At 40.1% G+C, this 23,387-nt stretch overlaps 2 protein-coding genes across 4 annotated transcripts; both read left to right on the forward strand.

Moving 5' to 3' along the window:
• The first annotated feature begins 787 nt into the window (after positions 1-787).
• LOC146678824 (F-box/LRR-repeat protein 3-like) lies at positions 788-11,769 on the forward strand. 2 transcript variants are annotated; one of them, XM_085403548.1, is made up of 6 exons: positions 788-1,075; positions 5,283-5,487; positions 7,308-7,472; positions 7,582-7,704; positions 8,278-8,449; positions 8,667-11,769. In XM_085403548.1, exons 2-6 carry the CDS (start codon positions 5,284-5,286, stop codon positions 9,305-9,307), a joined length of 1,305 nt encoding a protein of 434 aa, XP_085259674.1. In that variant the 5' UTR covers positions 788-1,075; position 5,283; the 3' UTR covers positions 9,308-11,769. The 2 variants fall into 2 exon arrangements, with proteins under 2 accessions (XP_085259674.1, XP_085259664.1); XM_085403538.1 differs by lacking the exon at positions 788-1,075 and adding an exon at positions 1,981-2,324.
• A 2,645-nt stretch (positions 11,770-14,414) lies between these two features.
• Positions 14,415-21,263, forward strand: LOC146678825 (LIM and senescent cell antigen-like-containing domain protein 1). Of its 2 annotated transcripts, none has more exons than XM_085403570.1 (10): positions 14,415-14,579; positions 15,659-15,815; positions 15,968-16,034; positions 17,509-17,629; positions 17,812-17,961; positions 18,115-18,265; positions 19,685-19,777; positions 19,959-20,007; positions 20,146-20,221; positions 20,420-20,934. In XM_085403570.1, the coding sequence occupies exons 1-10, from the start codon at positions 14,551-14,553 to the stop codon at positions 20,556-20,558; spliced, it is 1,032 nt and encodes a 343-aa protein (XP_085259696.1). In that variant the 5' UTR covers positions 14,415-14,550; the 3' UTR covers positions 20,559-20,934. The 2 variants fall into 2 exon arrangements, with proteins under 2 accessions (XP_085259696.1, XP_085259689.1); XM_085403563.1 differs by lacking the exon at positions 20,420-20,934 and adding an exon at positions 20,941-21,263 and having other exon boundaries at positions 14,416-14,579.
• The last annotated feature ends 2,124 nt before the right edge of the window (positions 21,264-23,387 follow it).

Raw genomic sequence — 23,387 nt, forward strand, 5'->3', positions numbered from 1 at the left:
GCATGTCCACCACTACACCATCACTACACCCATGAATTTTCTTTCTGGTCTTGCTCTTTTCCTCCTGCTTGGTAGTCTTATCTTCAACAAGCTTTGTCCCATATATCCACTAACCCTGCTCTGCACATGTCCAAACAACCTGAGCTGTCTGTCTGATATTCTCATTTCTTATCCATCCTGGTCACTCCCAACAAAAAGCATCTTCAACTCTGCCACCTCCAGCTCAGACTTCTTTTTGCTTGTACTACTCTCTCCGAACCACATGTCATAGCAATTAATCCTTTGCTTTCACTCTTACTCCTTTCTTTCTGTCACAAATCACCCGTTACGCTTGTCTCCACCCCCTCCACCCTGTCCCCACCTCTCTTGTGCTCTATCTGCACTTTGGATGGTTGACCGCAGGTATTTAAACTTCACTCCTTGCAGCTTCCCTATTACACCTGCCTCTCTCATTCACACACATACATTCTGCCTTGATTTTACTGAGTTTCATTGCTCTTGTCTCCAACACCTCAATTTTTCAGGTGGTATATAAATGAGGTTTATTACTATTATTAGTATCATTATTATTGGAAAGTAAAATGTTTTAATTTTTAATGAGGATATTTAAATGACATAGCATAAATGTCACTCTTTGGATTCAATTTCATATTATTGTTTAAAAATGTAATTTCTTCTTCTTCTCATTTGAATACCCCCATATCTCTGTATGAAAACATCTTAGGGTGAAACTGCTCCCCCTGCTGACCGTTCACGGTAACCGTGGAACGACTGTAGCCCACTGGCTGCTCCGCACAACAACACAAACGCCATCTTTAGCTGACAAGCAAAGTAGCGAAGCTGAGAGTTGAGAAGCGAAACTAGGTCAGGCGCTCGGAAAGCCAGCACACTTTTGAAAACCTCATTTCACCAGCTTCCCGGCAGTTTTTGCTAACCTCCCGACACACCGTGCTGTCGTATGGTCCAATGTGTTTGATCGGTCGGCCAGCTCGGACGCAGTTTTCTTGTGTCGGTCCCGGTTGACGTTGAGTGACCGTCTCTAAATAAACAGCCCCACGGAGGAGGTGATAACCAGGTGAGGAGGGTGAAGATAAATAACTACCGTAGACCTGTAAGTGTCTGATCGAGCTGTTTTTAGTCACCGTTTTATGTTAAGTGGGTAGACTTTGCTAAGTAGTTGCCAAGATGTATAGTTGGGCTGAGCTAAGCTAACTCCTGACGGGTGTGTTGTTGCTGTAAATTGCGGTGGCATTAAACGGCGTCCACAGCTTGGCATTTATGCGTGGGAAAAGGCGCTTTTATTAAAAGACAGTATCAGCGAGGAGAAGCTAACTTTGAGGCAGCTTGACCACACGGTGTTGGTGGTTGAAGCAGAGGGAGGCGTGTCCTCTATCTGTACTGTTTTCATTTTCAGGTGGGCAGAAGAAACGCTGAAGGAAACACGTAGGCTGTTCTTGCAGTTAATCACCAGCGTGTGTGAGGCAAAACACGCGGAATGGTCCAGTGCACACAGTAGTCAGGACAGACTTCCAGGAAATAAACACGTTGCTTTCTAACTTGGTGCTCGCGTACCTGTGAGAATCGACCGATACTGGGGGAACGGGAAAGCCGATAGAGGCAGTAAGCTGTTTTAAATTGTTAATGATTAAAGAAACTCGTCACGAGTGTTTTTGTTTAGAAAACCAGTCAACTAGTTAACCAGTATCCATGCAGCCACAGGTTAAAACTAAAGATGTATCATTAGAAAACAGAGTACACACACACACACTTTAGTGGACAGCAGAGTAAATATGCTTTTGTGATGTTCTTTGAAGTTTTTTAAAAAAAATTCTTTTCGATTTAGTTTTGGTTTGCTTTTTTTCGTGTCCCTTTTATTCATTAAACATGTTCAGCATTAGTTTTCATTAATTTAGCTGTTAGTTTTATTTTTTCTGGAATTAAGATAACTCTTTATTGTCATTGCGCAGTCATACATAGTAAAATAGTACTATGAAATTGGAATACCGTTATGTTTTGACTAGAGATGGACCGATCCGATATTACATATCGGTATTGGTCCGATACTGACCTAAATTACTGGATCGGATATCGGAGAAAAATAAAAAATGTAATCGATCCATTAAATATCAGGAAAGCAGCTCACAAAACTTGCAACACGCCGTAACTCACCTCAGAACGTTAGCACGTCGGAGCAGTATGCATCACGTGATAGAGCGGCTGTGGCATGCAGGACCGGTCGGTGGTCTGGATAGCATTTGGAGCTTCGCTAGCAACCCGGCATTTCATCTCCGACAAAGTTATCCCGAGAGAAGTAAAGCAAGTGTGTAAGTCCATCTCTGAATGTTTGTAAAGCATTCCTGCATTAAGCTTAACAAGCGACTGCCTCTTCTTGCTGCTACTTCAATCATGAAACTGCTTAACGATCAGCTGATCGGCTTTTCTGTCGCGAGTCCGTGTCTCTAGTTTGCTTTTGGCCCACTTTGCACCAGAAAGAGGAAACCAGTGGATAAACAACAGCAGCACGTTTAAGCTTGATAAGCTGTTGTTAGAATTTATTTAATCTTACTTTCTACTCCAGGATCTTTTTCTACGTATCTGACGCTGGTAACTGTGCAGGGGCGGATCTAGCAAAGTTTAGCCAGGGGGGCCGATAGGGCATGAACAGGGAAAAGGGGGCACAAAGACATACTTTTCTTTCTTATTCTCATTTAAAATGTCTAGCTTTTAATAAATAATTATCTGACACCCAAAGTTTTAATTTGATGCAAAATGAATAGAAGTCCATTACTGTATATAGTGACTATTAAGTCTAATATATATATACTGTATATACCCTAGTAAGCTATAGTACTTTTTCCTTTGGGAAGGTACCATCTGTGCAGTCTGCAATTTTGTTGAAGAAAGATGTTGAATCTATTTAATATTTCTTGAAAAATAATTGATTTCTGTGCATTTTTTTTCACACTGCATCAAATTAAGGTTGATTACGTCGATTAAGCATCATGAGGTGGAGCGTGAGGGGTGGTTCCCTATTTTTTATTTATTTATTTTTGTTGTTGCTGGGAGTTGGAACCCTATTAGTTAGGTTGCTTAATATTTATGCTAAGTACTCTTTAAAATACCAGAATAGGGAGGATGGTGTAGGTTTAAGTTTATTAGATTGATCAGTATTGCTGAACTATGAAATATTTTTTTTTGCATACAGGTATAACAGAATAGCTTTAGTGTAGTTGTTGTTTTAAACTTGAGTATGAACTTATACAAAATGCAGCAAGATATTTAAAAAACAGCTTTGTTGATTAAAAAACACTATATCGGATTCATATCGGTATCGGCAGATATCCAAATTTATGATATCGGTATCGGACATAAAAAAGTGGTATCGTGCCATCTCTAGTTTTGACAAGAATGACAGCTAAATATACTTCCTTTATATATTCCGTGATATAAAAATGCAATATTATTTCTGTTTTCATGCTTTTTTTTTCTAAAGGCCAGTTTTTTATTTTTTGCATCTGCAGCAGTATGCAAACGTTTTGATTATTTAGATTTTATATGTATTTATATATAACTTTGCATTTGTATGTAAACATGTGCAAACATACAGGGAAATACAGTGTAAAACGCAAAATAGTTTGTACAGTTCTAACAAGCTTAAAAATCGATATTTAGTATGACCACCTTTGTTATTCAACACAGCCTGAACAGCTTTCGTGTAATATCTGGATATATTCACGTATATCCACAGACCAGTTCTTGTATCATTTGGGACACTTCAGTCTTTTCTCCACATTTCCCTTCCTTAACAATGGCTTCTTCTCAGCCACCCTTCCTATGAGACCATTGCTGAGCTTCAGTGAACGTTAGAGAAATTTTTTTTTGTCCAGTTTTCTCAAACCTTTTGAGGACACTCTGCACACCATACTGAGATATTAGAAGTTGTTGTCTAATAGTACTTTGGAAGTCACCTTGGTGCAAAAATAAATTTTTTATGGTTAGCAGATGATGCTATCTTAAGCATTTTTCACATATTGAGCTAAATACAGTACATTGGAAACAAATTGTGTCTTTCTTACAGGCTACTAGAAATGAAGTGCCCAAGATACAATGTAAAACTGGTTCTTTGCTAAGTTGTCTGTTATGTGTTGACACAACACTGTTAATTTAGGTGCCTTTTTATGCTTGAATGGTCAGTGTTAGGTCTAAACAAACAAACAAGCAAAAACATTCCTCTTAAAATGGTCAGCTAGAAGGAATAGAACAGAATAGCTCTTTATTATCACTGTGCATGTGCAGCAAGATTATGGGTGCTCCCCACCAACTGTGCAGGAATAAATATAAATGGTAAACGGCATGAATAAATGGCAAACAAGAGAAATGTTTTCAAAAATAAGAGAAAGGCACATTAAAGTACAATGGACTGAAAATGAATGAATGAAAAAGCAACCAATGTCCAGAAAAGAACTGCAAAAGGCCTTCTTAAAGCCTGGATAACTATTATTCAAACGCACTTAAGAAAATACAAGGAAGTTGAGCTCATTTTAAGCAAAATATAAAGAAACAAGGGGTAACTCAAGAGTTTTGCACAAATAATTATTGAAGAATAATAATAATAATAATATATATAGCGCTTTTCAAGGCACCCAAAGCGCTTTACAATTCCACTATTCATTCACTCTCGCATTCACACTGGTGGAGGCAAGCTACGGTTGTAGCCACAGCTGCCCTGGGGCAGACTGACAGAAGCGAGGCTGCCATATCGCGCCATCGGCCCCTCTGTAGAACTGTACTGTAGAAACCTTTGTGCTCATATGTTCTAGATAGTCTTGTTTAATCAACTGCTGATTTTTAACTAGCTGAATTCAGTCAAATACACCAAGTTATTGACCTAACCATGGGGGATTGTGATCCTGCTTGGAGTCTAAATTTAGAAAGGAGAAGCACTCCTCCTGGTTTTCATTGATAATCTATAGGCACTGGTAGTTTTGTCATCTGGTCAATTTTTAAATGGGTACATAAGATTCACATATTTATCACAACAGCTATATATGTTGCTGTGAAATGATTTTTGTTTTTGTTTTTACTAGTTCATGACCCAAAATAAGCAAATCTATATATAATTAACCAGATTACCCAATAAAAATATTTGTGGCTTTAGGGTCATGTGTCAGGCTTCCATATATGGGCTGCAAAAATAAAAACAACTGGGATAACATGCACAACGGCGAGCAGAAAAACTCAGCTCATCTGTCTGGATTTTAAACCCTCATCTTTTCACCCAGGATGAAACGAGGTCTCCAAGGGAACGAGCAGGAGGATGGAGGTGGAACCAGCGGTGGGTGTCAGAAGACTCTTAAACGGTCCCGCAAGCAGAGGAGGGAGAAAGATTTGGAGGATGAGGAAGTCCGCTGGGAGTGTCTGCCACAGGAGATCCTGCTCCACGTCTTCCAGTACCTGCCTCTACTGGATAGGGCTTTTGCCTCCCAGGTACCTGTATAATAATAATAAAGCAGCATTTATAGCTGCTCTTAGTTTACAATATGTAGCAGGGGGCAGTATTTATTAGTTGTAAGAACTAGAACAGCACAGTCACATTTTTTTCCCCTCTCATACTCATGTGTAAGCCTCGTTTGTATTGCTTTACTTACACGCTACATTGGCATTATTATACCTAATGGTTGCTGAGTTTATCTGATGGAGGATTATGAGCCTTAAAGGCCATAAGTGGGTGCTTCAGCTTGACTTTGATTGTGATACATGCTGTATTTGTTCATATAATGAGAGAGGTCTTCATTTGGCTAAACTAAGAAGGTAAAGCAGGGTTCTGTTAGTTTGTGGGTATGGGGTCATGTTTCAAAGCACTGCCTCAATTCGAACTGCTGCCAGTTTATCTCTTTTTTAAAGTTGCAGCATTTTGCTGTTAACACGTTAATGGAAGGTTACTCATTCATGAGGGAGATCAACAAGATGTTTTCAGTTTTTCTGCACAAATAAAATGCAGCATGAGCATCTAAGTGGTAAACATAATGGAAAATGCAAAAGCATATAATATTTGAATGTTTGACAGCTTTGCTGTTGCAGACAAAGAACTTCCCCAATCCACTTGTTTGTTAAGCTACAGTACGGCTGTTTCAGTGGACTGAGACCAGATGCATTGGAGTATTATAAAGTCATACTGTTCATGAGCACAATTTAATTTATGTACAAAATTTTAAAAAAGCAATATAAAGTAATCAACTGTCTCACCAGTAGATCTCACCTCAGGGTAGTCTGACTTCATCGTGCTGCAGTTCAGTTCAATTTTTATATCAAATCACAAGAACAGGTCTTTAAAATTATTCAAGACCTCGTATGTAAGGAAAAGGATTTTAAATTTGATTGTGAATTTAACAGGGAGCCAATGAAGAGAAGCCAGTCAGTTTTCTGGTGCTTCGAGGTCTGATTAGAGTCATTTTCCAGCTCAAACCATTTTAATAGAGCAGAACAAGGAACCAGCTGCACACGTTTGAGTTGGATCCTGCAACTTCGAGGTGGGAGATTCTCTCTAAGGCTAAGGCTTTGCAGTTAAAAAAGAAAAGTAGTTAGACACCAAAATTGAGTGATCTCTTTTGGCCACACTTCACCTCTCCACTGTCTCGTGACTTTAAGCCGGGTAGTCTCTCTTCCCCCCCCCCCCCCCCCCCCCCCCCCCCCAAAAAAAAAAGAAAAACTAATTAGTCACAATCCTGCAGAGGGCACCCAGCAGCAGAAACGCATAAGAAATATTTTATTTATGTGTTATGTATATATTTACACCCATGAAACAGGCAGTGAGGATTTTGACACTTCTTAATTTCCTTTCACACCCAGTTGGCTAAGGAAGTTGATGCAATGCAGCATGTTTGAAGGTTCTTACGGCTTCACACATGCTTTATTTATACTGTTGGCTCGGAGTCAAGTATTTTTAAAAAAATCATTATTAATATTAAATACTTATTTACCAGTTTACTGTGCCATGTCAAACAGATGCTACCTACTGCTACAAAATATTAGTGGTATTTATTTTCCTATTTTTCCAAATAACTTCTGAGCATTATGATTACGTAACTCAGCAGGAGTTTAAACAGTAAGCAAGCAGATGTATAGTGTTGCTGTTTTCCTGTTTCAACAAGTCATATCCTCGACATTTGTGCCAGGGTGACACCTCTAAGATTAATTATTGGTTTCTCTTCTCTGAGTCACATTTTGTCCTCTTGCCTGAGGATGAAAAAAAAGAAGTATTTTTGTCTTCAGCATGAAAAATTGAAAAGTTTGTGTTGTTGCTGCAGGTATGCCGAGGCTGGAACGAGGCCTTTCACATGCCAGAACTGTGGCGATGCTTTGAGTTTGAGTTGAACCAGCCAGCCAGCTCCTACCTGAAGGCCACACACCCAGACCTCATCAAACAGATCATCAAGAGGCATTCGGACCACCTGCAGTATGTCAGCTTCAAGGTACGAAAGAGAGGGGGGCAGTTTGAGGTTACAGCAGTTCAGTGATGAAGCGAAGTGGATTTTTATGTGCTGCCCAACTCACAGTGCCATTTTCTCTGTGTGCTGCCAGGTGGACAGCAGCAGAGAGTCTGCAGAAGCAGCGTGCGACATCCTCTCTCAGCTGGTGAATTGTTCTTTGAAAACTCTGGGGCTCATCTCCACAGCCAGGCCCAGCTTCATGGAGATGCCTAAGGTCAGCCTCAGCAACAGGGTTACATCGTGTGCATTTTCAAGTAAAAGAAAACAGACGTGACACCACAAGGTGGACTTTTGCAGAGCCTTAGAAATGAGGCATGACTGAGAAGATTTGAGAACCACTGAAGCACTCAGACATGAGCGTCTCTGAATTGTAACGCACCGCAGAGATCTGAAAATCCACCGCTTTAGAGCTCCTTTGATTAATGCCTGAAAGGAAGCTGGTCTGATTAAAGTCAAGTGCCTGTGGGAAGGTCTACAAGTTGATATCTCCAAAATCTTGTACTCAGCCCCTGTTTTCTTTGACACTTTATCTCAGAAGACAGATCCCACAGATGCATACAATGTAAAAGAAACTCTGTGGAATTATGGTAATTTGCTGTGCGGCGGTCTTGTTTTGTTTGCAGCTTTTATTTTACAACTACCTGCACAAATGTGCATCTGCTCCTAGACAAAGCTGAAAGTTTCAGTGTGTATGTGTAGTTGAATTAGATGCTTGTTACTAGATCTGTCTGCAGATTTCTTAAATAAAATGTTTGCTTATTGTTTCTCTCTCTTCTCTGTTCAACAGTCCCACTTCATCTCAGCACTGACTGTGGTTTTCGTCAACTCTAAATCCCTGTCCTCCCTGAAGATTGATGACACGCCTGTGGATGACCCGTCTCTTAAAGTCCTGGTGGCCAATAACAGCGACACGCTCAAACTGCTCAAAATGAGCAGCTGCCCTCACGTTTCACCTGCAGGTACTGACAAATGGAACAAATGAGAGAAATTAGGGGCCTTAATGATTAGTAATGACTAATTAGTCATTGTGTAGAATTTGATTGATTGATTGAGAACTGTTATCGCTGAAATTGTAAGGTTTCTCCCTTGTTTCTCAGGGGCTTGGGTGCGATTTATAGACGTGCTGTACAGGTTGCCAGTAAACACTGCATTTATTTTTTGGGCGTGTATTTCCAGGCATCCTGTGTGTGGCTGATCAGTGCCATGGCCTGAGAGAACTGGCTCTCAACTACCATTTGCTGAGCGATGAACTTCTCATCGCCCTCTCCTCGGAGAAGCACGTGCATCTCGAGCACCTCCGCATTGACGTGGTCAGTGAAAATCCCGGCCAACAGTTTCACACCATCAAAAAGAGCAGCTGGGACGCCATGAAGCGTCACTCGCCTAAATTTAATCTGGTCATGTACTTCTACCTCTACGAGGATGAGTTTGGCCCTTTCTTCCGCGACGAAATCCCCGTCACGCATCTGTACTTCGGCCGCTCCGTCAGCAAAGACGTGCTGGGGCGCGTCGGCCTCAACTGCCCGCGTCTGGTCGAGCTGGTGGTGTGCGCCAACGGGCTGCGACCGCTGGACGAGGAGCTGATCCGCATCGCCCAGCGCTGCACGCAGCTGTCTGCCATTGGCTTGGGAGAGTGCGAAGTGTCCTGCAGCGCCTTCGTGGAGTTTGTCAAGATGTGTGGAGACAGACTGACGCAGCTATCCATCATGGAGGAAGTACTGGTTCCAGATCATCGCTATGGGTTGGATGATATCCACTGGGAGGTATCAAAGCATTTGGGTCGCGTCTGGTTCCCAGACATGATGCCTACGTGGTAGAGCTCTGGTAGAAGGCTCATCTTTCAAACATGAAGAAAACTGATTTTATTTTATTAACATGTATTGATTTCAGCTACAAAGTTCTGTATATAACTTTTGTATTTAGGAGTATATTTATAGATTATAATTTACGTAATTTGTAACATTTAGTATGTTGTTTTCTTCAGCCCTTTAATACTGGATAAATATAGTGTTTGAGGAGGGTTTGGGAGTGTCACTTTTCCAGGGGGATTAACAAATATGTCTGGTAACTAATGGCCCGTTTATGCTCGCCGTTTTTGCCCTCACGAACGGTGATGTACGACGAAAGTGACATCACATCCACTGGGCAATCCGCGCCTTTTATTCGTCATTCTGGTCAATCCACAAACTTTTGTAGCTTCACACAGGTGTCCGTGCCATTGCTGCAGCAGCTGGTTTGGGAGTGCACTCGTGTCAGAAGTAAACCTCTTGTTTAATTCTATCATTGCAATTGTTTTGCTTCTGGTTTTGACTTTTTCTCCTGTGCCACAGTGAATGTGGATGTTTTACGTCAGTGGTGACACCTATCATTCAGGAAAATCCTGCAGCAAATCCTGCTTTAAATGATGCGCTATTGCGACGTCACAGTTGGCGTGCAGAACCACCGGTCCGGCGAGCATAAATGCACCTAATTAGTTTCATACACACAAGATGCATGTAACAAAGATTCCTTTTTGCCTTGTAAATATAATCCTTTTAATATAAATCAGAAACTTTAAAGCACTGAGCTTAATTTCACTTAAGCGAGTTAACATGCAGATTTTAAAAAGAGATTATCATCACCACACTGAACCCAGTGTCTTTGAAGCCAGGCAGTTTAGTCTTAGAAGGGGATGATCACCATTATAAGCTAATGTATTTTAGTACTCATTCAAAGCCACCCAAATTAATGTTATAGAAGCTTTTCTGATATATTTTTGTTTGTTTCTTTACAGCTGCAGTAATAAGTTGTGACTGCACAAGAATGAGTGATTTTTTTATTTCACAGTGAGGCGACAGCTTGTTATAGATTGTGGTTGCTGATCATGTGATACTACAAGGAGGGAGGCAGCGGCACAGACAGTACTTCCTTGTTTTGTCTGCTCCATCCATCACTGTGTCACGACTTCAGTTTTATTTGAATGTGCTTTTGAACCTCATGTTTCTGCCCTGTGTTTGATTTTGGACAGCAAATTGTGGAGGCAGTTTTCTTTGGTCGCTTTGGCCATGATCGCGTTTGTCTTCATATACTGTATAAATATGTGTATATATAAACATATATGTGCGTGCATGCGTAATGTACGATAATTTATTTTCTGCATTGCCTGCACCCACGTTCCTGTAATTGTAAATATAAAATCTGTTATATTTAAAAACAAATGTAAGAGAGAAATTCTAATCATATATCTGTACATTTAATGATTCCTTTCGATGCACTTTTACCCTAATGAAGGTCCCGAGAGTAGCATTAGGGAAGGAAATGGAACAGTTTTGGAGCTAAATGGTCACAGGATTTAGCAGCGGTTCTCCAGTCTAATAACTCTGAGCCACCTTTTGTAGTTAACTTGATTTTACAAGGTTCGTTTCTTACAAACATTGAGATTATAAGATCCTAAAGTGGATTTTTTTTTGTTTTTTTTTTTGTTAACTGACACACAGAAATCATCCTGGGAAACCAAAATCCTCGATACAGCACAGTCACTGATTATGCTTCTATTTCTAACTTGAAGAAATATTAGAGTGATTCAGGAAAATTGTAACTAATTGGGAATCAAATTCAGAATTTCAAAGGTTATTTGATTGATGTGCGCACCGTTGTAACGTTAGGGCTGTGTTGTTCAGCCTGTCGCAGACACAGTGGACTTTCAGAAATGAAGCGGGTGGTTGTAGATGATATTTGAAATCGTGCAGCCCTGCAGACGGGACAGTATGGCAGCTGAATGTTGATGTAGCCGAGTGTTTTCATGAATGTGTAAGCTTGAAATATTTATCTTTCTCTATTGTTTTTCTTGCAGTGGGCTGAAAGCTGATTTAAGTTGGACACCTTTTAGTCTGTCAGTCATTATGTTCCGAGTTTATGAGGTTCATATTTCACCTTATCTGTTTTTTTTTTTGTTTTTTTACTTTTTATTTTTTGGGCAAATGTTAATAGAAGAGCCACTCCTTTATATTGATATTCTACCCTGTAACAGGCCCTGTAACATCTTACTTGCAAGTTTTCTGTTTCTGCGAAGCTGCCACGCCTGGCAGTGGACTTTATCCTTTACTAGCGCACAGTACAGTTTATGGTGTATCTATACAAATGTAAATATGCCGTCTGTTGGTTAATATTAACCACATTTGTGTTGTGCTTGCACATGATTATCGTAGCATCAGAAAATTGGCCGAGTAAGGGCTGCAGTTGTATAGAGAACAACATGTTGTTTATATTTAATCTAAATAAAGCTGCATTGTATTGAGAAGATTTTTGGAGAGTAATGTCTCGTTCTTTTCCCAAAGAGATGAAGCATTCCAGTAAAAATCTTTAAAAAAAAAAAAAAATTGTACTATAAAGACAATGATGTGCTTCGGTTCACATGGATTTAAGTTCTTTGAACTGTTTCAAGATCATATTCAGAGTTCAGTGAGGTATTTGGATAGATATAGACTTTATTAATCCCCATACTGGAGAAATTCACAAGTTACAGCAGCACAAAGCTCAGTAAGAAAAAAAAAAAAAAAAAAAAGGCATTAGAGATATATGAGAACATCCATCCATTCGCTTCCACTTATCCTTATTCAGAGTCGCGGGGGGGGGCGCTGGAGCCGATCTCAGCTGTCGTAGGGCGAGAGGCAGGCAGACAACCATTCACACCTAGTGGCAATTTGGATTATCCAATTTACCTATCCCCACAAGCTGCATGTCTTTGGTGGGTGGGAGGAAGCCGGAGTACCCGGAGGGCACCCACACAAACACGGGGAGAACATGCAAACTCCACACAGAAAGACCCCGGCCTGAAGGTGGAATTGAACTCAGGACCTTCTTGCTGTGTGGCAACAGTGCTAACCACTGTGCCATTGTGCTGCCCATATGAGACCAAATGAGGAAGAAAAAGACAGTGTATAAATAAAACAAGCAAAAATAATATGAAAAAGTCCATTTTTATGATGTGCAAATGGTTGCTATGTACAGTAAAATATACTAGAAGACATTTCACTAAGCTGTTGGTTTATGTGTATATTAAATGCATTAGGAGAGATAATACAAGCACACATATCCGAGCAGGTATCTATTCTATACGCCTATTTTAAAGTTAGAAAAAATGTTGCTGTTGTGCTACAAAATCAGAGAGAAATGTGAGTATAGATTTCATAAGATGCTATCATAACTCTCTGAGAGCAATGAAATGCAGTGTTGTTAAGGATACCCTGAGTGTAATGTATTAATTAGGAGCAGACTGTTACTGGATTCTCTTTAATCCATATTTAGCCCTCTTTAAGTCTTTTCTCTCTATCCTTTGTCCTCTATTTGACAGTCTGTGCAAAATATCTTATTTAGAAAGGCTAAAGGTTTATTAAGAAGAGCAGGTTAATCACTCATATCACTAGCTTTAAAAATAAGCTACCACCACAAATAGGCCCACGCTAATGCATATGCTGCAAGTCACCTCGTTTTCATTTTGCTATGCAAGATGCTGAAAAGGTTAAATTACACTTCAAACATCCCTGCGAGGAAACTGGAGAAAAAAGGAATAAAGTGTATTACCAAGCGAGCAAAACTTTATTTATGCAGCAATTACCTCCAAGCCAAGTGCTTTTCAAGCAGCTTTATAAACAGCAGTAAACATGAAGACATAAAAATAGACACGAGCAAGAGAGGACACAATCTAGTAAGAGTTCCATTAAGTGAAATCAGATAAAAGACGTAACCTACGGTGCTGTCTCGTGTTTCAGCCACAGCTAATTAAATTTTTAGGTCTCAGGATTTAAAAGGACAATAAGTGATATTTCTTAAACAGGAAATGCTCTGAGCTCCTGAGCTGTGGACTAAGAGCCGATGAAGTCAGATTATTGGTTCAAGATCCACAGTTTGGGAAGATTAAACTTTCTTTAAAGTTCTTTAAATTACTCACTTCATGTGCAAATATGTGCTTAAGTACATTTCTGAGCATTAACACATGTATAATTATAAACTTTACCCATGTAATTGGTGTTTTTATCTATTTAAATAGTGCCAGTTCACAATATCAGGTGCCCCTGGCGCCTCCAGCATTTTTTCATAGGGATGGCCATATGAGGGCCACTAAAAACATTGGGGCACACTACTGGGGCGGCAAATTTTGGGGGTGCCCCCCTGGTGGCGCCCCTGCCAGTTGCCTCAAACACTTCATATTGTAAAGTAAAGACTCAATATTAAAGATAACCTATAACGAATGGGAGAAAACAAAAATACAATCTTAATTCTAAATTGGAATTGCGATTTTGGCAGCTGTGACAATGACAATGAATGAACTCATGTGTACACTGTGGTCATGAATTGATGGGCATGGCCAGCAATAATCCAACTAAAGAGTTTAAAGTACACCAGGAAAATATCCTCGACACCAACACCAAAATAAGCCAGAACCATTGATCCAAAGTGCGATGGATCTATGCTTTTTTTCTTTTTTACACAATTTTGACCCTACCAACTGAATTTTGCAGCAGAAACTGAGATAAATCAGACCAGGGAATCTGCTATAGAATCTTTTGATGAGCCCATGCGAACTGTAGCTTCAGTGTCCTGTTCTTTTGTGAATTCATTTTGCAAGTGAAATTCATTTTACTAAATTGTCAAAGGAGCTTGCAAAGAAAAGCGTCTGGACTTCTTTAAGTTGCTGAACCTTCACAGACATTTTACTAAATTCGTTTCTTGTATTAATTATTAAACCACACACTTCACGAAAGTAATTTAACAACACCCTCTGTATTTTTAATCCTAAATGAACATTTATTTTCTAAATATGGTTTTATGTACCCATATATGAGAAGCATGCACGGAGCTCTGCAGTAACTTAATACGTCGTGTCTCTATAAACTCAGTCGAGGTTAGGCGGATGCTGCTCTCCGGTCACTCCCACCGTGGGAGGACGGAGTCACTGCCGCCGGATAGTCCCCCTCAGCTGGGAGGGGCAGCAGAGCTCTCTGAAGTTGCTTTACTTGGGGAAACGATCGAGCACGTTAGCTTTATAACAGTTTTCTTTCAAGGTGCTCTACTCTCAAGGATGTTGGGTGTGGCTGGAATGCCTGGCAGGTACGTTTTTGTGTGTGTAGCGTAAACATAAACTCGCGTAGAGGTTAAATAGCCCGTTAGCTTTGGAAGCCAGCAGGCTAACACTAACAGCTTGCCAGCGTAGCCAACCTCTGGGGAGAAGTTAGCTCATCGCTTCTCTATAGTAGATAGGACGCTTTTCAAAACAGTATAATTATCGCAACACAAGTATAATTATCACCACACCCCACATTTTGGTACAAGGCAAACAAAGTGTAGAGATTACTCTGCGGAGTTTGCGGATTTCATTACACATACTTAGCTTAGTTTTTTCTATGCTACACGGTGCCAACGGCTAGCATGCTAAGTTAGTTGTATTCGCTATTTGTATAGCTCCTTTTTCAAAACTCACATAATTTTTTTTATCATTCAGTCATTCACAGCGCTTTATTGGTATTTACAAAATAAATAAATGTATCTCATGTGCCCTGGATTAATGTCAGAAAGTTGTAATACTGTAATAATTAGGAAAATTGTTAAGCTTATTTATTTGAAATTGTAGAACTATTGACCAAAAGGCTAAAAATAGCTTTTTCCTAAAACAGTAAAACAAACAAACAACAACTATAAAATAGAAATGTATAAACAACAGGAGGGTATACAAACAACCATATATATCTAGACATGTCTTTGATTGATATGGCAGCAGATATAGTGCGTAGATAAGTGACTCGTTTTAGTTATTTACATGTAAATAGTACTGTAAAGGATAATGTTAGAAATTGTGAGATAATTTAGTTGTCACATGTATCAGTAATTATATATACATATCTATGTAGAGTGGTTGTGTGTTTGGGAAGTTGCAGCCAGAGAAACCCCTGACTGTTCTGTGCTGTTACCAAATTAGGTGATGACTTTGCAGTGAGTAATAGTGTTAGTGGGTTCAAATATTATTTCCATTCTCCATGGTGACAGCTGCATGAAGGAAGTTCAGGAGATGATATAGGAGTTATGTGAGAAATGATAAACACTAGTCTAAACTTGCACTGCAGTCATTTGTCAGCCCTGCATGTCAGAGGATGTTGCAGACCTAATGTATGTGTTATTGTTTCATGCAACAGCATTGCTAATGCCCTGGCCAGTGCAGCCTGCGAGCGATGCAAGAGCGGCTTCGCTCCGACTGAGAAGATTGTCAACAGTAATGGAGAGCTTTACCATGAGCAGTGCTTCGTGTGTGCCCAGTGTTTCCAGCAGTTTCCAGAGGGGCTGTTCTACGAGGTAGACTTCCTCTAGTAGTCACTGCTCATTTTACACTACATCAGTACAAAGCTCAGTGTGTATAGCTCATAAACATGTGTGGAAATATTTGTCCCCTTTTCTTTTCTTTATATAACGACTTTTTTTTTCTTTAAATTATTATTTGTCTACAGTTTGAAGGGAGGAAATATTGTGAACATGACTTCCAGATGCTCTTTGCTCCCTGTTGTCACCAGTGTGGTGAGTGTTACATGGCTTCAAGTTGGTATTTTATTAGACTTGTGTTCTGTGGTGACAACTGGACTAAATCATGGTGAAAGTCAATCAATCAAACAAACAAACAAACAAACAAACAAAAAAAAAACATTTGCACTCAGTGCAACAACAGTAGGAGTGGTTTGTTTTGGCTTTTTGGTACTCTGTGGGGATTTTAATTCATTGTTTCTGGCTTGGTGGCTAACACTAATACTGTGTGGCACAAACTGCTACTTCATTTACTGCTGATGGGAGAAGAGCGAGGGACCATGGGGAAGTAACATAGGCTCAACCAGCGGGAGAGCACCATATAACTGTTAACCTTTTTCACACATAGGAATGAATGATTCAGCCCACCGTAGTTAATGCAAACAAGCGGATTAATGTCAGCTGGACTCCTGAAGCTCAAACGTTATTGCGTTATAACATTTGCATGGCTCATTTTTATTTCCTGATAGTTGTAGGGTTTCCACCAGTGTGTTACAAGCCTGTTGCCTTGCCAGGCCTATGTTGAGCCATCCCTCCAGGGTATGTGAGAATAGCTTCAGCTGTTAAGTTCGCTTAAGGGTGTTACTGGAATGCAGTCCGCATTATCTGTTGTCACACAAAAGAAAAAAAAAAACTATAAGAAAACTGTTCTGTCTTTTCAACTGATATCCTTGCACAGAAGTGTATTAATCAGGCTAAATCATTCATCTCTATGTAAACCGTGCCCTCCTGCAGGAGTATATACATATTCATCTTCATGTTGGAAGTGGGGAATAAATAAAATCCCCCGTGTCTTGACGTGTTTCTTAGGCTCGCAGTGCACTGGTGGAAACCATACTGTTGTTTAGCTTTTCTCAAATAAACTGTCTGTGTGGTTAATTAAGCATTCATTCATTTATTGCTGTCACTGATGTGCTCATGCTGCACTTTTTTTTTTTTTTTTGGCACATAACGACCCCTGTGGATAATTTTCTGCTCAGATTTCATGCAACAGACCTTTCACATGATGTGTAGCGTCTCCTAAAGCGTTCACTGTTTACTGTGCCTCACTTTCTGTATTGGTCCTTGTTTAGATCAGATCCCAGTGTGTCCACATTGGGCTTTAGGGCTATTTATACTTTTATTTAGAGCTTCCCGCTTGTATTTAGGTCATCCAAGATGCCTTTTAGTGCATCTTGGATCTATCCCATAAGCTTAACTCAAGTGCTTCTCATCCATGTCAAGGGAAACACAGTCTTTGTTAATTTAATTATGCAGAAAATTAAAAGGCATTTAACAGTAGTCTTATTTTAAGTGTCACTAAGAGAACAATATAGAAAATATTGTAGTGTGTTGTTGCAAAACTGTATAATTGTGTTCCTGTACACCAACCAAAAACAACATCATGTAAAATAACATCTAGGCCCAACAAATATTGAAAGTCAATCTTAGGATTGATTCAGGCTGATCTCTCACATATGGTTTCCCTCAGGAGAGTTCATCATTGGTCGTGTCATCAAGGCCATGAACTATAGTTGGCACCCCGACTGCTTCTGCTGTGACATTTGCCAGGCTGTGCTTGCAGATGTGGGCTTTGTCAAGAATGCTGGCAGGTAAGCGTCCCATCTGATTACAGTCATAAGACAGTGACAGCCTGTAAAACAGGTGGTTACACACGTCAAGCTGCTGACTCGATTGCTTTTGCATCCTAACAAAACAGCTATGATGGAGGGTGTCAAAACAGTTATTGAAGCTGCAGCGATCTCTCTTCACATCCCTTCCCCATTTACCTCAGGCACCTGTGCCGGCCGTGCCATAACCGCGAAAAAGCCAGAGGCCTGGGCAAGTACATCTGCCAGAAGTGCCATGCCATCATCGAAGAGCAGCCACTGATCTTTCAGAACGACCCCTATCACCCGGACCACTTCAACTGCACCAACTGCGGGTCAGTCTTCTCACTCCACACCAGGGTTTTAGTGCAGAAAACCGCCCACACGCTTCAGAATACATTCAAGGTTCATAGAAAGACCGTCTTCATTAGTGTGTTCAGCCTGTGTTCGGCAGCTCATCATGCATTTCATTGTTTCCCTTTGCACAGGAGGGAGCTGACAGCAGATGCTAGGGAGCTGAAAGGAGAGCTCTACTGTTTGCCCTGCCACGATAAGATGGGTGTACCCATCTGCGGTGCCTGCAGGAGACCTATCGAGGGGCGTGTTGTCAATGCCATGGGCAAGCAGTGGCATGTGGAGGTTCGTGAACGGGCCTGTTTATGTACACAAAGTTACAGTCATGCAAAAGAAATCAGGGGTAACATGGCTTTGATTAAGCAGCTTGCTCCTTCAAAGAAAAGCCAAAGATTTTAGGAGTTTGCTGCAGGAATCGTGTTAATGTGAGCCTGATTTGATATTTATTTAAAAGAAATGGTGATAGATGATTTTTTTTCCCTCCTTGCAGAGTAGGAGCTTTACAAAAGAGGCCATTAAACACAAAGTAATGACAAAACCATTCATCCATCCATCCATCTTCCTAACTGCTTATTATATGAAAAAAATCATATTAAAGTAATTCAGGCAGAACTTATGTGAGTGTCACAAGTGCTTCTATAAAATTAACATCACAAGTCAGAATACAGGAATGTCTCAAAGACTAATGATAAGTTCATAATAGTGTCTGACGTCATGCTGGCTGCCTTCTCTTTGCTCGCAATACACTGCTCAGCCACCGCATTAAAACCACTGACAGCTGTAGTGAATAACATCAATCATCTCATTACAAGCATTGTTGGAAAACCTTTGCTTCTGGCAAGATTTTCCAACACAACAGCATTGCTGAACAGCTGCATTCTGTCCAGCACGATGGTATCCTGTGCCATACATCACAAACGGATCAGGAACGAATAAAGTCTTCCCCTATTATCCAAACTCCTCACATCCCAGTCTAGTCAAGCGTAAGGGAGAAGCCCGATCCAGAGGTCAGGCGTCCATGACCAGAGTCATTCAAAGATTTTTTCGAGGTGTTTTTAATGCTGTAGCTGTTAAGTTTATGTGCAAAACAGTCTTTCCTCAAAAGCATAATAAAAATCTATAATGACTCTCATATTTAGTTACTCTTACTTATGCATAAGAAAATTAAGTTAATTAAATATCCAATTTGGAACCAAAATGCTGTAAGTGAGCTAATTTGGGAGATGTGAGCGCTTTTAAAAAGCTTATTTCTCCGGAGGCAGAGCGCGGCAGATCGAATTGTGTGTTTATCTGTATGGAGACTGCTGAGCTTTGTACTGTTCAAAAAGCTATCAACGGCGTATAGCACTCAATTTAATGCTAAAGATGGTAATTAGCCAAAATTAATTTAGATTCTACCCACTTCAGGAGTTTAGCTGGCAAGTGCCAGGAAAGTAGAAGAATTTTAAAAACACTCCGTGCACACCACCGGCAGTTTCTCCACAACAGTGAGAGATAACCGCATCTTAAAAACAAACGGCGTAAAATAGCGGTAGCGCTCTTCCAGTAACCATTTCTTCTGTGGTCTCTGTATATGGTAGTAAACATACTCTGCTCATGTAATATTCATGTTTCTGACCGTTAGAGAAGTTGGCATGCTTTCTGGGTTTTTTTATTTTTTAAGAGGTCTCCTTAACCCTCAGCAGTATTTGCTCTTTTTTGCAGCATTTTGTGTGTGCCAAGTGTGAAAAGCCTTTCCTCGGTCATCGCCATTATGAGAGAAAAGGGCTGGCATACTGTGAGACTCATTATAACCAGGTAAGAAAGAAAAACACAGCTCTGCAAGTACAATCTTGGCTTTGGAGAACACGACAGTGAAGTCTAAAAAAACCAAGAAAACCCCCCCAAACAGCAGCGCTAACCTCTTACTCCAGCAGCACATAAAAGAATTTGTGTTTGCTGGATAAACGCCTAATCTCCTTGTTTCTCTGTTATCAAGCTCTTCGGTGATGTGTGTTATCACTGCAACCGTGTGATTGAAGGCGATGGTGAGTATCAGGGTGATAAAGCTTGTAATCAGTGCAGTGTTTTTTATTTTTTAAGAAGTGCTGCTTGAAGATAGAGGAGCTCCATGTTTAAGATTTGTCCACATTTTTTTATTATATTTTACATCTTTATCCCTCCAGTTGTGTCCGCTCTCAACAAGGCCTGGTGTGTCAGCTGTTTCTCATGCTCCACCTGCAACACCAAACTCACTCTCAAGTAAGTTGAAGTGCTCATTTACAGCCAGCTGATTGTCGCCGTCCTCAGTTTTCTCCAACACCTCTGCATCGAGTCCTAACACTTGTCCGCGCGTATTATTCACTTCTCCTCCGACAACTCTTCCCTCTTTTGGCTCTTTTCCTTCTCTTCCAATTTCTTCTCTTACATGCTTCACTTGCTGCGTCTGTGGTAACTCAGAGATAAGTTTGTTGAAATTGACCTGAGGCCAGTGTGCAAGCACTGCTATGACCGCATGCCCGAGGAGCTGAAACGCCGCCTGGCCCGACGTGAGCGCGATGCCAAAGAGCGCAAGAAAAAGTCTGCTGTCTGTCAGTAGAAATCTTATTCTTTACAACTCGCCACTCCATCGATTGGTTGGTGCAATCGCTTACTTACTACTTTTATTTGTGCTGTGCTCGTTGTCCCCCCCCCCCGACAGTGTGGCATGTTATTATTTCTTATTTATTTTGCAAAGCCAGTTATTTTGTGTGAGTGGTGTTTGAGCAAAACCTCTAAAGCGTACATGTTTACGCATGAGTTTGGTTCAGCTGATGCTTTAGTAGGACTGCAGTACTTATTCTGTATTAACTGCTGCTTATTTTCACTACAGCCGATGGGTTTGTAAAAGGGGGGGAAAAAAGCAAGGTTCAGATGTTTTGTTGTATCTGGTCAGCAGTGATTTTATATATTTATTTATTTTTAATCCTTTCTCTTTGCAGGAACAAGTTTGTTGAGTTTGACATGAAGCCTGTTTGTAAAAAGTGCTATGAGAAGTTTCCTCTGGAGCTCAAGAAAAGGCTCAAGAAGCTGGCAGAGTCCAAATGAGCTGCTTCAGGCCAAACAACCTGGATGTTTTTGTCTGTGATGTATGTGGTGGTAAAATATCCAGGGGAACTACTGCTTAACAACAAGAGCCTGGCATTTAATCGGTACATAAATATTAGAAACTTAAACCATTGTGGTCGTTACATAAATGTGCTTCATTAATGTGCTTTTTAGCTTTTTCCCTTTTTTTTTTTTTTTTTTTTTTTTTTTTTTTTTTTTTTTTTTAAATGCAACTATTTTTTTTTTTTTTTTAAATACATTCCTAAATTAGCCAAAGTGATCATTTTCTTGTAAGGTAGAAAAATACAAGGAACAAAATTTGATCTTTACACTTGTGCCTTTAATATTTGAACATGTAATATGACTATAATGTGGTGCTATGCTTTCCTATATTTGTTTTAACGAGTGTGAGTCATTAGAAGGGGACCATTGTGTTCCTCAGAGTATTGTAACAGTGCCTCTTTTTGGGGGGAAAACAAAATCTTAAATGAGCTGTTATTTTTGGGAGCTAGTAGCAATTTTCATCATTATGTGTTAATGAAACTGCATTGGGACAAACAGCTGCATAGTCTCTGGCACCACCTCTGTACCAGCCCGACAGGCTATTCAGAGAATTATTACATGACTAAAACTGGGCCTTTGGGAGAAATGGGAACAGCAGAGGGTGCTGCTACTACAGAATCCGAGCCTTGTCTTTTAAAGTGTTGTCAGCATGCTCTCTATGCCTTCATTGTGTGTGGCTGTGTAAGGTTGTTCGTACAGTAAATGTTCATCAGATATATTTTTTTCTATAGACAAATTAACATTTTGCGTCTTCCTGTGAAAAACTCTTCAATGGATTTCCAGTGAAATGACCCTTCAGCTGAATATTTAACCTGCTTTGTTTAAAATATTTTGCCGTGTCAGCATTTTGCTGGCAACAGCAAATCTTTTTAGAAAAATTAAGTGCCACACAACAAACTGCATTTGTTCAAATGATGAAATACTTTGGGGGGGGAAAAAAAAAGTTTACAGTTTATGGCAGCATATATTCAGTGTTTACCATCAGGATGAATGATCAATAAAGTATTTCTGAATACATTATCGTGACTTTTATTTCAAAAACACTCACTGTCCACTTTTTAGGCACACTGGTTTAGCTGATAATTAACACAAAAATCTAATGGGCCAATCATATGATAACAAGTCAAAGCATTTAGGCATGTAGACATGATCAGAGGACCTGCTGGTTTTCAAACCGATCATCAGAATGGGGAAGAAAGGTGATTTATGTGACACTGAACATGGCATGGTTGTTGGTGCCAGATTGGTCTGGGTAGGGTTAGAAGTGGAAAAAAAAATGAAAGAAAAGAAAGCATGGATCAAAATGCTCGTATCAAAGTTGCAGTCTGCTGGTGGTGGTGTCCTGTTGTGTAATATTCTGTTTGCACACTTTGGGCCCCTCAGTACCAACTTCACAGCCCTTAAATGCCACTGTCTACCTGAATACTGTTGCTAGCCATGTCGGTCCCTTTATGACCACAGTGCGCCCATCTGATGGCTGCTTCCAGCAGGACGACACACCCTGTCGCAAAGCTCAAATCACATCAGACTGGTGTCTTGAAAATGAAAATGTTATATGTACTCTACAGTCACCAGATCTCATCAATAGAGCAGGTTTAGGATGTGGTGAAACAGGAGATTAACATCATGGATGTGCAGCCAAAAAAATCTGCATCCACTGCGTTATGCTATCATGTCAATATGGACAGGTGAGTGTATGTATGCCAAACATGTTCATGTTTTTTCAGACGGTGTAAAATTAAAATCCAACTGTCTAAATGTGTTTGGCACCACCATGCATTCAGTTCGCAATTCAAATTGCAAAGCTCCCGGACAGGATGTGACATAAATAAACTAACAAGCGCAAAACAGCATCAAACTTTGATTAGTAGATGAGCTGAGTATATGAGTAAATCACAAGTTACAATGAAAATGGGATGAAAACCAATGTTACTCCCATTCACAAATATTTTGTCACTGATAAAGTTATTAAATAATTAAATAATTAAATGTTCTTGTAATGATCGCAATACATGTAAAATTCACTGCGAGACCTCCGTGAGTGTTCATCCTGATGTTGACGTTAATATCACAAACCTTCAAATGATCCAATAACATTTGAGATGTTTCTTACACCACCAAAGTGAACCTGAATGTGACAATGAATGAAAAGCAATAGAATTACTAAAATCATTTGAATACATTGCCCTGGGACTAGAAATACTCTGAAGTCTGGTGGCAGTTCCTGTGGGACATGGAATATAATTTTAGATGTCAAAGCAAAAACCCTCTGGCGGTG

This window comes from Rhamphochromis longiceps, linkage group LG1 (assembly GCF_057381845.1).
Source record: "Rhamphochromis longiceps isolate RC_006_pf linkage group LG1, R_longiceps_female_GT1.1, whole genome shotgun sequence".
Lineage (NCBI taxonomy): Eukaryota > Metazoa > Chordata > Actinopteri > Cichliformes > Cichlidae > Rhamphochromis > Rhamphochromis longiceps.

Excerpts from the sequence above, each read along its gene's own strand:
- LOC146678824 (XM_085403538.1), top strand. The coding sequence starts at position 2,197 with ATGCATCACGTGATAGAGCGGCTGTGGCATGCAGGACCGGTCGGTGGT. Across the intron at positions 2,325-5,282 it reads GAGAGAAGTAAAGCAAGTGT|GATGAAACGAGGTCTCCAAG; the intron begins GTAAGTCCATCT and ends CTTTTCACCCAG. Across the intron at positions 8,450-8,666 it reads CCCTCACGTTTCACCTGCAG|GCATCCTGTGTGTGGCTGAT; the intron begins GTACTGACAAAT and ends GTGTATTTCCAG.
- LOC146678825 (XM_085403570.1), top strand. The coding sequence starts at position 14,551 with ATGTTGGGTGTGGCTGGAATGCCTGGCAG. Across the intron at positions 16,035-17,508 it reads TCCCTGTTGTCACCAGTGTG|GAGAGTTCATCATTGGTCGT; the intron begins GTGAGTGTTACA and ends GGTTTCCCTCAG. Across the intron at positions 17,630-17,811 it reads TTTGTCAAGAATGCTGGCAG|GCACCTGTGCCGGCCGTGCC; the intron begins GTAAGCGTCCCA and ends CATTTACCTCAG.